Genomic DNA, 14043 nt, shown 5'->3' with positions numbered 1-14043 from the left:
CAACGTGTTGATAAATTGATGAACTTTGCAGCCAACATCTTTCTGAAGTTGGTGAGTAAGCTGCGTACTGGGATCCGCACATCGATTGGTTAGTTACGTACTAAGAGCCGTGCATTTGAAAATGAGATATTGTCACTATAGAACAAGTCCAATTATGTATTGGGGCAACAATTCAACTATAGGTTAGTATAAGGTACTGGGATTCTTTTACTTGTAACCACTTGTTGTGATAATAGTGGATTATCATGTGTGGTGACCTTAAATTCACTTGGTAGGGTTTTTCTCCATTTCATAAACAAATCATCGTGCCAACTTTATTTTCTGCTACATATTAACTTAGTTGGTGATTTGTTTATGCTACCAAGCATCTTGCATGTCAATTGGATTAATTAATTCACTTGGCTAATTAATTGATTAATTTATCACAATGGGTCAATACGTTCTTGGCCTATCACTGTGCTTCCTTGGTGGTCACGCAAAAGAGATGAATCGCATCATATGATCTTCTGTAAAACCTTTCGCCACAAATAATATAATTAGTGGACAACCTTCTGATGTCAATTGGTCATTCTTGTCTGTAGACTTTGGGTATGTCCCATCCTTGAAGTACTATAGAATGTCTGAATACCATTTACCTTCTTCATTCTTTTCCTTATCTTCTTCTATTGACATGCAATAAGCTGGCTCTTCTTTTTGTTCCACCACTATTGGTCTAGCTTCATCCTCCTTAGGTCCATCCATCATGGATGCCATTGTTGCTAGAGCATTTGCAATCTGATTCTGCATTCGTGGCACACATTGGTACTGGATTTTACTGAATTTTGAGGCCCACTTCTGAAGACATTCATGATAAGGCATTAGCCTTTCTTCCTTGATCTTCCATTTATTTTGAATCTGAGAAATTATAAAGGCTGAGTCACTATATACTTCCAACTCTTTTACTCCAAGACCCAGGGCCGCTTGTAACCCCATAATGCAAGCTTCATATTCAGTGGCATTGTTAGTGGTAGGAAAGTTAAGCCTACCAAAAAATGAGATGTGTCTCCCTTTCGAAGAGATTAGGAGAACTCCAATGCCACTTCCATTTTGATTAGTTGCTCACTAAAATACATCTTCCATGATTCTACCTCGAGCCCCATGATATCCTCATCTGGAAAGTCTCCTTGGATTTCTTTAGGTTCTTTAGGTGAACAATGAGCTAAGTGATCAGTAATTGCTCTCCCCTTTATAGACTTTTGGGTCACATTTAATATCAAATTCCGATAGAAGAAAAACCCATTTAGCTGTCTTCCCATCTTGCACAGGACTCTTAATTAGATATTTCAAAGGATCCCTTCTTGCAATCAATAAGACCTTTAAAGCAAGCATATAATGTTTGAGTTTTTGGGTTGCTCATACAAGTGCTACACATGTCTTCTCAAGTGGTGAATACTTCTCTTCATAAGCCAACATCTTCTTGCTAATGTAGTAAATCACATTCTCCTTTCTAGTCTTCTCTAAATACTATGCAAGCAAAGCCCCTATTGATGTATTCGTAGTTGTGAGATACAACAATAATGGCTTTTTAGGCATCAGTGGAACCAATATTTTTTGGTGGCTTCATTAGATAATTCTTAATCTTTTCAAAAACTTCTTGACATTGTTCATTCCATACTGTAGGAACTTCCTTCTTGAGTAGTCGAAAAAGTGGCTCACATGTCATGGTGAGCTGGGCTATGAATATGTACCGTATCCTCCCTAGAAACGCTTGAATCTCCTTCTCAGTCCTGGGAGGCTTCATCTCTATAATTTCCTTGATTTTTTCAGGATCGACTTTAATTCCCCTTTGACTTACCATAAACCCCAACAACTTTTTGGATGTGACGCCAAAAGTGCACTTCTTTAGATTCAACCGCAACTTATAGAATTGGATTCTTTCAAAGAACTTTCGTAAAGCTAGTATATACCCTTCGTGGTCTTTATAGATCAAGTCATTTAACAAAGTGGTGGCTGCACGTTGGTAAGTAGCACCAGTATTCTTAAGGCCAAATGGCATGACCTTGTAGCAATACGTCCTTCATGGAGTAATGAATGGGGTTTTCTCCATATCTTCTTGAGCCATCTTTATCTGATTGTACCCTAAAAATCCATCCATAAATGATAGCAAGACATGTCCTGTTGTATTATAAACAAAGATGTCAATGTGAGGCAAGGGTCCTGTTGTATTATCTTCTCAAGACATGGTCTTTTGGGCTAGCCTTATTGAGATCTCGGAAGTCTACACACATTCTCACTTTCCTATCCTTCTTTAGCACCGGAACCATATTAGCTAACCATTTTGGGTAGTTGAAGACCCTTAGAAATTCTGCATTGTACTGTTTCTCAACCTCTTCTTTGATCTTGAGAATCCACTCTAGCTTCATTCTTCTCAACTTCTGCTTGATTGGCTTCATGGTTGGATCTATTCGAATGCAATACTGCACTATATCTATATCAACCCAAGCACATCTTCGTATGACCATGCAAATATCTCTTTGAATTCTATCAGTAGTGCCACTAATGCATCTTTCTCAAAGGTGGTTAGAGTATTGCCCAGTTGTATCATTTTAGGTTCATCATCAGTTCCCAAGTTAACAGGTTGGGTTTCTTCTTTTATAAGTTCTAGATGCCCTTGTTTTAATTCTTTATTATTAAGAGTTTCTTTACCAATTTCCGAAATAAAAACATTCAAAGCCAACATTTAAGCAAAATAAAAAATCACATTATAAGGAAAAGAATTCTCAACAGACTCAACAAAAACAAGCTCTATAGGAATACAATCATAAACAGGCTCAACAGGAACAATAATACTAGCAGAAACAAACTTAATAGGGATAGAAACAATGTTTTTTGGCAGGAGTGATTGGCTCAATAGTCTTGATCTTCTTGGCAAGAGTGATTGGCTCAATGGTCTTGATCTTCTTCATGAAGTCTTCCATGGGGTGAGCGGCTCCCTCCCTTGCCCAATTCTTCAACTCGGTTATGGCTTCAATGATGGCAGGTGGCTCCTAGTGAGTTCCTTCTTCCCTTAGCATTAGTATCATGGGGTCTTTATCCATACAATTTGTGCCTTCACCATCAATCTTCATATTTGTAGGCCTGTCAATCACATAAGTATCCAAGTGTTCTATACTGTCCATCCATTCACCAAACAGATCTTGCTTTCCTTTATTGCTCTGATGGATGTATTGGGGGAGGTATTCTGACTCATTCCCTTCCATCTTCTTATCTTCACCTTTAAGACTCTTCAGTGTTAAGTTTTTGAAACTGTGGATCACCGACTTTCGGTTTAGGGCGGCCAATCTAACATCTATGTCATCTACTTCTTTAGTGTATAGGATTAGTGAGAAAAGTTCTGAATTGTGAAATAATCCTAACTCAAGAATTTCTCTACCATGATTGTCATATTGAGGACTTGAGTTTGAACTAACATTAGTAATGCAGCTCCAATCCAAGGGATGCCCATAGGGGTAATCACCATAGTCTATATTCCCGACCTCTTTAACCTCATCTCCTGTAGCTTCCAGCACATTTTCTAGCTCAGATTCTTCACTTTCAGCACCACTCTCCATGTCTATAGGTTCAACTTCAGCATCATCCTCAATATCTTTGTCATAGTAGTCTACGTCATCATCAGAGCGGTCTTCATAGAAAAGTTCTACATCTTCATCTTCTCTATCACTAGGGGGTACACCCTAATCATTGCCACTATATTGGCTATCATAGTCCTCATTATGGTTTCTTTCACTATAACTGTTGCTATCATCCTCACCATCTCCATTGTCACTGCTACTGCTATTACTACTACTATCGCTCTTGCTCTTGCTACCTTCATCATCATCACTAGGGGCTTCTCCCCTTCCTCATCTTTATCACTTATTCTTGCTTCATTTGGTCTCTTCAATGCATGTTAGCAAGCCTTCTAGTACTCTTCTTCCTCTATATTACAAATGGCATCTCCCAAAAGTGCAGTCATTGCATTAGGGTCCACGTAATCAGCCCAATCAGTCGGGACCCAATTTGTGTCTTCCTTCTTCAGCTCTGGAAGCTTGTTGTTGCAATCAAATAATAGCTCAAACCTAAGCACCATTGTTCTTGACTTAGGATCGAATCGCGGTTCAAGAAATCCCCAATAGCGTTAACTATCTCCAGCTTTCACAAACTTTCCTTTCAATGTGAGAGTATAGGACTTTAAGGGTTCCAAAGAACAAGGAAGTCCCTTTGCTTTGGCCTTCGCACGAGCCATTCTTCTCACCTCCATTTCTAGTAAGTCATCATCTGTGGGCTTATACCCTAGCCTAAAAGGTGGTGTGGTAGTAGGAACTATTGGGACTTAAGCATTTGGCTTCTTCACAGTTTTCCCTAAGTACATCTCCAGAAGGTAATTCATTCTCCTCATCATTACCACCACATTATTGTTGTTGTAGGGGGCAAATTCCTTGGGGGTCTTCTCCACTTCCTCTTCTCTTCTTCCAAAACCAGGCTTCTTAATTTCAAAGCCATCCAAGGTCAATGCTTCTTCTCAAATCAATACTAAAAATGGGCCTTGGTATGGTCAAAGTATCGCCATTTATGGTAACTATGGCTCCTTCATGTGGAAACCAAACCTTTTGGTATAGGGATGAAGGCATGACCTCTGTGTCATGGATCCATGGTTGCCCAAGGAGCATACTGAAACACGATGCTATGTTTAGGACTTGAAATTCCACCTTCTTGATCAGTGGCCCTATAGTAAGCTCTAGTGTCACAGTTCCTAAAACCTCTCTTCTACTATTGTCATATGCCCTCACATGCTGATCAATCGCCACAAAATCCTCAATACTTAGGTCCAAGCAACTTGTGGTCTTTAAAGGTCGCACATTTAAGGCACTTTCATCATTAATTAGAACCATTGGAATCCTCTTGCCTTTGGCATCTACAATAATGTGCAATGGGTCATTGTCGTGCTTTCCCTTCTTCGTCAAATCTCTGTCAAAGTAGGAAATAGTGAGTTCCCTACATATGTACCCAATCATAGCATTTAGATCTTGAGAAGTAGTGGTTGTAGGAACTTGGATTTGATTGAGAAGGTCTACTAGGTTCTGACGGTGATTGTATGAGGCTATGAGTAAACCCCATAAAGATATATTGGCTTATGTCTTCTATAGTTGTTTTAGGACCTCATCCTCCCTTATGATGTGGCAATTTTTTTGTGTCATTTAGATCAATATCTTGGGGTTTGAAGTGTCTCCTCCCATTTATGTATGTTGGATTGTTTAATTGGGGTTCGAAGTGTCTCCCTCCATATGTAAGCGTTTGGTAACTTGCTTAGGGTTTGAAGTGTCTCCCCTTATTTGTGGATGTTGGGTAGTTTGATTGGGCTTTAAAGTGTCTCTCCCTATTTGTGGATGTTGGATAATTTGAGGTGTTTGTTACATCTTCACTCCATATATCATACCCTGTAGTGGATGTCATACCCACCAGCTCTTCCCATGTCATCATAAAGCACTCGGGTAAGTCACAAACCATCTTAGATGGGTCCTCTTCACTTTCCTCTTCAGTCATTAAGCAATTAATCCTGAGTCCTCTCCTAAAATTGTGGTTGGGCAAGGGATTATTAGTGATGCTAAGCCTTGTAGGCAGTGCAATCACCTTAGTGCCTATCAGATCTTAAATTGCAAGACGAAGGCCAAAACACTTGTCAGTATCATGGCCAGGGCTTTGGTGGTAGGCACATCTCTTACTCACTTCAAATCTTTCAAGCAATGGGTTTGGGATTGGTCTCAGATCTAAGGGTTTGAGTAACCCTTTTGCTTTTAGTTTTTCAAACACTTGGTTCACGAGCATATATAATTCATGAAATTCCCTCCTCGGCCTTGGAGGTGGCCCTTGTGATATTTGCATGGGGGCAATAAGGGCAATAAGTTGGTAAGGATCATTTTTGTATATATTAGAAACTTCTATAGTTTTAGAACTAGATCCTAAATTCTTTTTAAACTTTGGTGGGTCCTCATTCTTTATAGTGCCATTATTTATTGCATCCTCAATTTGGGTTCTAGTAGTAGTTAAAGCTCTAAAATTAGGAAAATATTGGGCAAAAAAATACTTATGGAATACATGCAATAAATTTTTTCCAATGATTGCTAATTGCTCTTCTTCATTGGGCCTATTCATCATATGTGCAGCTTTGGACCTCCACTTAGTAATGAAGGTAAAGAAAGATTCTTTCGGCTCTTGCTTCGTGGTCTCCAAGTCTCTCCTTGTCACATCCACCTCCATGTTGTACTTGTATTGATTGTGAAACTCGTGGCAGATTTCCTTCCAACTCCTTGCTCTAGCATCATCTAGGTTGAGAAACCACCTATGAGCAGGTCCAGTCAAGGTATTTTGGAACATTTGAGCAAGTAGTTCTTCTGTTGCTCCTAGGGGTTGTATGGCCCTCAAATACATCTTCAAATGAGGCTTTGGGCAGCTAGTCCCATCGTACTTGTCCAAGGTTGGCATCTTGAACTTGGAAGGCAATCTCACATCAGGGAAAAATGAGAGTAATTGGTAGTCCATGAGGTCTTCCATCTTGCGAGCTCTCTTGATCATCTCTTCTACATTGTTTATCCTCTCGTTGATCTTCTTCTCACCCTCCATGGTTGGGGAACTATGGTCTGTTCTGTTCTCCTTTAGCCACTCTTCAGATTTTGAAATTGTTACACCATAAGGTTCATGTCCTCCCTCAGTTGGATTTAACTAGCTACCATGGTGTTTAGTAGCTCTTGAGTGTTCATGGGATCTTCAATGTTTAGAAGTTCTCCCCCTTTCGCCTTCAGACTATCTTGTAAGTTGAACACAGGATTGTGATGTTGCAGCAGTGGAATGTCTTCTATGCTTACGGGCTTCAGTGCCGTGATGGGCTTGGAATCGGAACCGCTAGCTTGAGTGTTGATCTTGGGTTCTCTTTGGAGTCTTCCCTCTGATCTTGACCAAATTCTCCCTTAAGAAAAGGCTTGGTCAGGTCAATCAAAGCTAGGTCCCCATCTATATCAATCAGCTGACCAAACAAATACACACAACATGCAATGTAATTTTAATATGGACTGGCCTAAGGGTAGGTTCTAAGTCATTACATTGTAGGGTGGGTTTGTTGTTTCATTGTTTCCCATAACTAGGACATCACACCTCCCAACTTGTAATGTAATGAACATTACATTGGTCCAAACGACATGGTCTATCCTTTATAGTCAATAAGAAGTGATCCATTCACTTTGGGCTATGAGTTGGTGAGTTTGCCACTGGGTATCTGAATCTAATAAAAACCGGTGATCCATGGTTACTACCACCATATGTTGAGATGGGTTCATATATATTTGTTGTTTTGATGGCACACACTATAACAATTAGGCAACACAAACAAAAAATATAATGCAAACATCTCAAGACATAAACAAACAAAGCTTGTAAGGGTATATAGTTGGTCACTTAAAGTCTAACATGAAGCTTAGCCCTCGACATCCCTAGTGGAGTCGCCACTATGAGGGACCAGAAAATTAGGCTTCTCAAAAAGAGATTTGGGCGCTTGTAAGGAAACCTCTCTTTTGGGTAGTGGTGTGGAGTCGTCACCTATTTTTTATACAAAAAAATAAGAAAAATAAATATAATTACACGTTCAAAAAACTTTGAATGTCATTGATTGAATGAAAAAGTACAATTTTGGTAAATCAACCTTACATGGCTTTGGTCCTAGTTACAATCTATGCAAAAGAATACAAAACTTTGGTCCTAGTTACAATCTACCAAAATTAAAGGACAAAACACTAATCTACCTATCCAAAAATCCTAAGTTCGAGGGCTAGGTTACGACATGAGAAGGTGTTAGGCACTCATTCCATCCAAACAGAGTCTGGTCTTCTAGACACTAATGACTAATATACCCTTTTTAAATGATGTTGAGTGATATGTTATAATGCACATGAGAAACACTTGAAAAAAATTAATTTAAATAAATTTCCTTATAGATGTGTCCTCTTTTTAAAGAAAATTCTTATTTATCTTGGAAATTAAAAAAAAAAAAATTTGTTTTGTAAAAATCAGATATGTTTTTGTAAAAAAAAAATAATAAAAAAAGAGAGATTTTATCAAGAAAAATCAGATCTGTTTTGTGTAAAGTTAAAAAAAAAAAAGAAAAAAAGATTTGATTTGTAAAATTAAAAAAAAAAGAAAGTGATTTTGTTAAAACAAATCAAATCTATTTTGTGTAAAGTTAGAAAAATGAGATTTGATTTGTGAAAATCAGATTTGCTTTTGTAAAGAAAAGGATAAGATTTTGTTAAAAAGAAGCAAATCTGTTTTGAAAAGAAAAAGAAAAGAATTTTTGGTTTATAAAAAAAATCAAATCTATTGTTGGAAACAAATAAAAAAAAATTGAAAGAGAGTTCACATTCATGAGACAAATTTTTTATGCATACATCGCATATTAAAAAAACTTTAACCTAACTTTCAATCCCTTCTTTAAAATTTCAAAATTTGCAATTTTATAACAAAGAAAACTTTTTAGAACAATTTTTAGATCTGTATTTAATGAAAATACAGATCAGTTTTTGAGTTTAGAAAAAAACTCAGATCTGTATTTAACGAAAATATAGATCAGTTTTGAGTTTAGGGAAAAAAAAAAAAAAAAACTTTGATGATCATTTGCAGATTTTGAAATCAAAGGGAAAGAATTAAAACAAACAATCATCTAAAGAACATATCAAAGAAAATTCCAACAAAGTATCTAAGCATGGCAACTATATATTAAGAACAAGACACAATAAAACATATTAATCACATTCATGAGATGAACAATAACATACTAATTAATGGAAGAAGAAAAGAAAGAAAAATAGATACCTCTTGCATGAGCGTGCTCTTCTAATGAAAGAATATTTTAGCAATAAAAGAATTTTGTTCACCTCTTTGAGGTCTAAAATACTTTCCTTACAAAAAAGAAATTCCTAAGGCAAAAGCCTCCAGAATGTCTTTAACGTAAGGGGAGCAAACAAATTAGAAGAGAAAAGCCCTTAATTCTATTTTTTTCCCTCTATTTATAGAGGTTGGAATGCTTAAAAATTAAGTTGAATGAGATCAGATATGAATTGGAACACGTCCTTACCTCTAAAAAGTAGAAAAAGATAGGTTTTATCTCAATCAAGGGGTCCCCGGGCTAGGCCAAAAGTTTGGGCCAATCGGCACTTGGGAAGTGCCAATTCCACTTGCCATGTGATCGGCACTCCAAGAATGCCGAATGGCCCTCTTGGGTGTTAGGTACACGTTTGAGTTTTGGTCCAATTTAGCCGAAAATTGCACTTTGATGCATTTTTTATCCGTATTCTAAAAATTAATGACTTTTTTCTTGATATTCAGGTCTTTAAAGTGATAATTATCTTGTAGATAAATATTCCAAAAAGACTTGATTATCCTTAACTTCTTTCTTATATGATTATCCACTTTATTCCCATGCAAGCAGGCCTATTTTTGACACTAACCAACAAACATTCACAAAGTTATTTAATTCACTTCAATTTTTTAACCAATAAGAATTAATTCAAATTAATTATGCGTGATACATTCCACCCAAAAAAAAAATGCATGCAGACCGCGAAATCTTGATCATGTGATATCTTTCAATCTGGTCCAATTTGGAAATCGAGCATAGTGTCACGTTCGTTAAAACCTCAAGATCATTTTATGATATGCAATGAATTAATTAATGCATGTAATACAACTCTAAATTTTGGGTATATGAATGGTCACTCTAGTCATTTTCCAAGATTAAATTATGGGTACAAAATCAAGTGTCTACAGTGAGTGGTTCAGCCTGGGACGTTATCATCCAAGGAAATCTCTTCCAAGTCTTCCATTGGTTCTACTACGACCCTTCTCTCTTCGATGTTTAAAGCCTGCAAGTGATCATCCATTTCTAGCATGGCAATGTAGCATTCGTAGGCGGCCATCTAGTCCCCTCATGCTTCTCCTATCCCATACTCCATTGGGAATTTTACCAGTAGGTATGTGGACGTAACTGCTCTTCATGCATTAAGTGTAGGTTGACCAATGATGACGTTGTAGGCAGAAGAGCAATCGACGACCAAGAAATTGACTTCCTTAGTGAGTTGCTGAGGGTATGTCCCAATGGTTACTGGCAAGGTGATGGTCCCCATGGGGAAGATCTTGGTGCCACCAAATCCTACTAATGGTGTCTTTGAGGGTAGGGGATGCTCTTTATTGACTCTCATTTGCTGGAATGCAGGATAGTAGAGGATATTTGCTAAGCTCTCATTGTCTACTTGCACTCGTTGGGTAGTGAAATCTGCACTTGACAAGCTAATGACCAGGGGGTCATCATAAGGGTGGTGTAGCCGTCTAACATCCTCTTCTGTGAAGCTGATGGTGGGGTTGTCAACCTTGGTTGCTTTAGGTGGCCGTCCAAAAGTCTAGATGCTCTGCACCATTCATAAGTATGTCTTCCTTGCCTTCTTAGAGGATCTTGCCATCGTGTTCCCTCGTACGATCACCCTTATCTCTTCGAGCAGGGCTCTAGGTCTTTCTTCAGCTCATCGGTTAGGTTCGGGGTCCCCTAGCGGGTTGTCTCCATCCTTGACGAACCATTATAATTTCCTTTACTTGCTGCTTTAGGTCATAGCACTTGGAAGTGTCGTGCCCATGATCCCGGTGGAAGCGACAGTACTTGTTTCTACGCCTCTTGTTTAGATCGCCCTTCAGTTTATCCAGCCAAGTCAATGCCGCGTCATCTCTTATCTGCATGAGGACTTGATCCAACGGGGTATTTAAAGGAGTAAAGTTCATCGTCCTCCCCGGTGGTGGTCTTAATCTCTTGTCGTCCCTTCGGTCACTCATTCTGGCTGACTTGCTTCCTTTTTATGGACAAGGATCATCCTGCCTTTCTCTCTTCTTTGGTCTACCCCCAATGATCATCATGTATTTAGCATTCAAGTATTTCATGGCCTCGTAAATTATATCGGCCATCATTTTTGGGTCATTCTTGTAGATAGAGAATAGGAATTCTCCAGACTGCAACCTGTTGGTGAATGTAGTAATAAGAACTTTATCATCGGCTTTGTTAATCAAGAGGGCCTCCTTGTTGAAATGAGTCACATACGACCTTAGGCTCTCGTCATCCCGCTGCTTGATGTTCAGTAGACTTGTGGAGGACCTCTTGTACCTCTGCCCCCCAATAAAGTATATTACGAAGTGTCTGCTCAATTCTTTAAAGGTAGAGACAGAGTTGGGGGTATGTTTGTTGAACCATACCCTTACCAATCCCTTTAATGTAGTAGGGAACACTCTGCATATAATTTCATCTAGAACCCTTTGTAGGTGCATGCGGGTTTTGAATGACTCTAGATGGTCGAGCGTGTCCCTTGATCTGTCATACATTTCCACCTGCAGCATCCAAAACTTTGCGGGGAGGGGGAAAGAAGTCACCTGGGTAGTAAATGGGGAGTCTGTCCACTGGACCTACTCGTCCAAATTGGTAAATACCCATTGTCTCATGGCATTCATCATCACGTCCATCTTCTCCTTTGTCATTTGCATATCCTGGGCCATGCACATTGCGTTGATCTCCATTTCAGCTAGTCGGATGACTAGCGTCCTCTAACCCATCCCGTCTGCTGGGGACATTGCTTTCGTCCTAGTCCTCCCTCTCTTGTCAGTCTCTTGTTGGTTGGTGACTATCATTTTGCTCGTCATTGTCCCGCTCATTGCACTAGTTGTATGGACGTCACTCATTCCTTTGGTCTAGCTATTGCTCCAACTCTTGGTTGTGCTAGGTAAGTCGCTCTATTGCCGCATCTAGGGTTTGCACTTGTCTTTCTAAGGCGTTGGAGGGATTCCTTGTTTCTTGGTTGATGGTGGCCATTGAACACGTCAAGACCATGCATATCTTTGTCTTAGAAACAATGATATGGCTAATCACTTGTTCCCACAGATGGCACCAACTGATGATGCACGAAAATCGTTAGTGAGTTGTTGGCTCCAAATCGCGCTGATGGGTACCTAAGGAACAAGAACACAAGGACCAAACAGAAGGAACCGATGTGATACCAGCCAAAAACCTTCCAAATGTCAAGTTAAAGAATGAGAAATCTCTAAAAACTCTATAGTGAGAGAGTTAGAGATTTTCTGCGTACCTGTGGAAAGAAGGGGTCTGGTGCTTATATACTGGTGAATGGTGAACCAAGATCCCTTAACAGTAGGGATTTTTCCTTGTGAGGAGGATATGGTTTTAGGGTTTCCAAGATTTTAAGGTTTCCAAGATTTTAAGGTGTCTTCTCATATGAGGGAGATATGAGTGAGTATTAGGGTTTTTTTGCATACACAAGATGTTTCTATATATGAGTGTTTGTGAAAACCAAGCAAGGCCATGTAGGACCCATCGGCTTTTCCACTCCGTCAGTCTTATGGTCATCTGTTGCTCAAGGATCTCCTGTCAGTTCTTAAGGGAGATGCATCCATTGGCTTTTGTTGTGGCATTGTCCTTTGAAAGCACTGTTGATTATTAAGGGTGCATCGCCTCCATTGTAGTTGTTTTGGAGCCTCCATCAGTTCTGTGAGGCTGACAGCCCAGTTGGTGTCATCATCTTTCTTAGCCATTTTTTTAATAAGTTTCAATTACTTTGTCAAAAATACCACTATCAGTGGAACATAATTATAAAATTATAGAAAATAATCAATAAGTCCCTGATCTAATGCATGGTATGTGAATATGATTCCTATACATGCATGCACGTCCTTCTTCAAATTGCTCGATGGTGAATCTGAAGGTTAATTGACTCTTATTTGCTTGGCCTTCTTATTCACGAATCTTTTGCCAAACATCTAAGACTCTAAGGGGAGTTGTGCATGTGGGTGCTTATGTAATGTCGTAGGCCATGTTCTAGCTTGCTTGACGTGATGTTAATGAAGAATTTGATGGGTAAGAATCTGCGTATACAAGGACAGAGCTATTGTTGGACGTGAAGCGCCCAAATATTTTTTTTAAAAAAATGCTTATATATATATATATATTAATTTTACTAATTTGGTTCAATAAAATTACACTTGGCCACTCTTACCAATATTATTTGCACTCTAAATGGACATGAAAAAAAAAAAAAAAAAACTTATGGATCCATTTTAAATGAAAATTTAGCAAGCCCAAAAAATTTAGCATAACAACAAAAATCATAGATATCAAAGCTAAAAAAATATTTAACCCAATCAATCAAATTTTGCTAAAAACAAATAGCCCGACCTTTCACAATTTTAAAATAAAACTAATTTGTCATTTCAAACAAACAAACAAAACCCTAAGCCTAACCAAGAGACTTAGAGGCTGAACGGCTGAACTGAAGCAGTGTAGGGAGAGGCAGCAGCGGCAGCACGGCAGCAGCAGAGCGGCCAATCCCGCCCCTAGCCCAGATTCACTAGATCTAGTATCTCTCTCTCTCTCTCTCTCTCTCTCTCTCTCATATGAGCAAGACAAAGAGAGTGTTCTTTCTCTTTTTAAGAGACTTAAACAACAACTGTAAAAAAATAGCAGAAGTGACTAGTGGCGGATTGATGTCCACCCATATGTTATGCTCTATGAGTTGAATTGTCCTTTTGTGCTTATATGAATTGAAATTTGTTTAATAGTTAATAATTATGTTTGTCTGTTGAGCTTGTTTGACACTTTAAAATTAATTGGGATTTGAGATATAATAAAGTTTGTGAATTATATTGTTGTATTGTGTACATAGTGCGACAATGAATATTTTTTTGTGTATGTGCATTTATTTCTTTGTTATTTATTTATTTTTATATGTGTGTGTCTATATATATATATATATGGGCTGGGTTCAAGTTACATCTAGTATTATTCTAAACAATGCTACACCACCTAATAACTTGTTATAAAATTCATATTTTAAAAATCTCACTGTTCAATTACATATTTTTTATGTTTTTAATATTCTTGCCAATTTTCATGTCAATTGGATGTTATTTACTATTCGACCCATAAGCTCATATTTT

General features: G+C 38.3%; 1 protein-coding gene across 1 annotated transcript; it reads right to left on the bottom strand.

Moving 5' to 3' along the window:
• Window positions 1–609: 609 nt before the first annotated feature.
• On the bottom strand, window positions 610–1295 carry LOC142644193 (uncharacterized). Its single transcript, XM_075818855.1, has 2 exons — window positions 1111–1295; window positions 610–1021 (listed from the first exon to the last, which is right to left on the bottom strand). Exons 1-2 carry the CDS (start codon window positions 1293–1295, stop codon window positions 610–612), a joined length of 597 nt encoding a protein of 198 aa, XP_075674970.1.
• Window positions 1296–14043: the final 12748 nt, after the last annotated feature.

Source organism: Castanea sativa, chromosome 7, assembly GCF_040712315.1.
Source record: "Castanea sativa cultivar Marrone di Chiusa Pesio chromosome 7, ASM4071231v1".
Lineage (NCBI taxonomy): Eukaryota > Viridiplantae > Streptophyta > Magnoliopsida > Fagales > Fagaceae > Castanea > Castanea sativa.
Note: the sequence above shows the minus strand (reverse complement) of the source record. Positions and strands in the feature narration are given on the sequence as shown.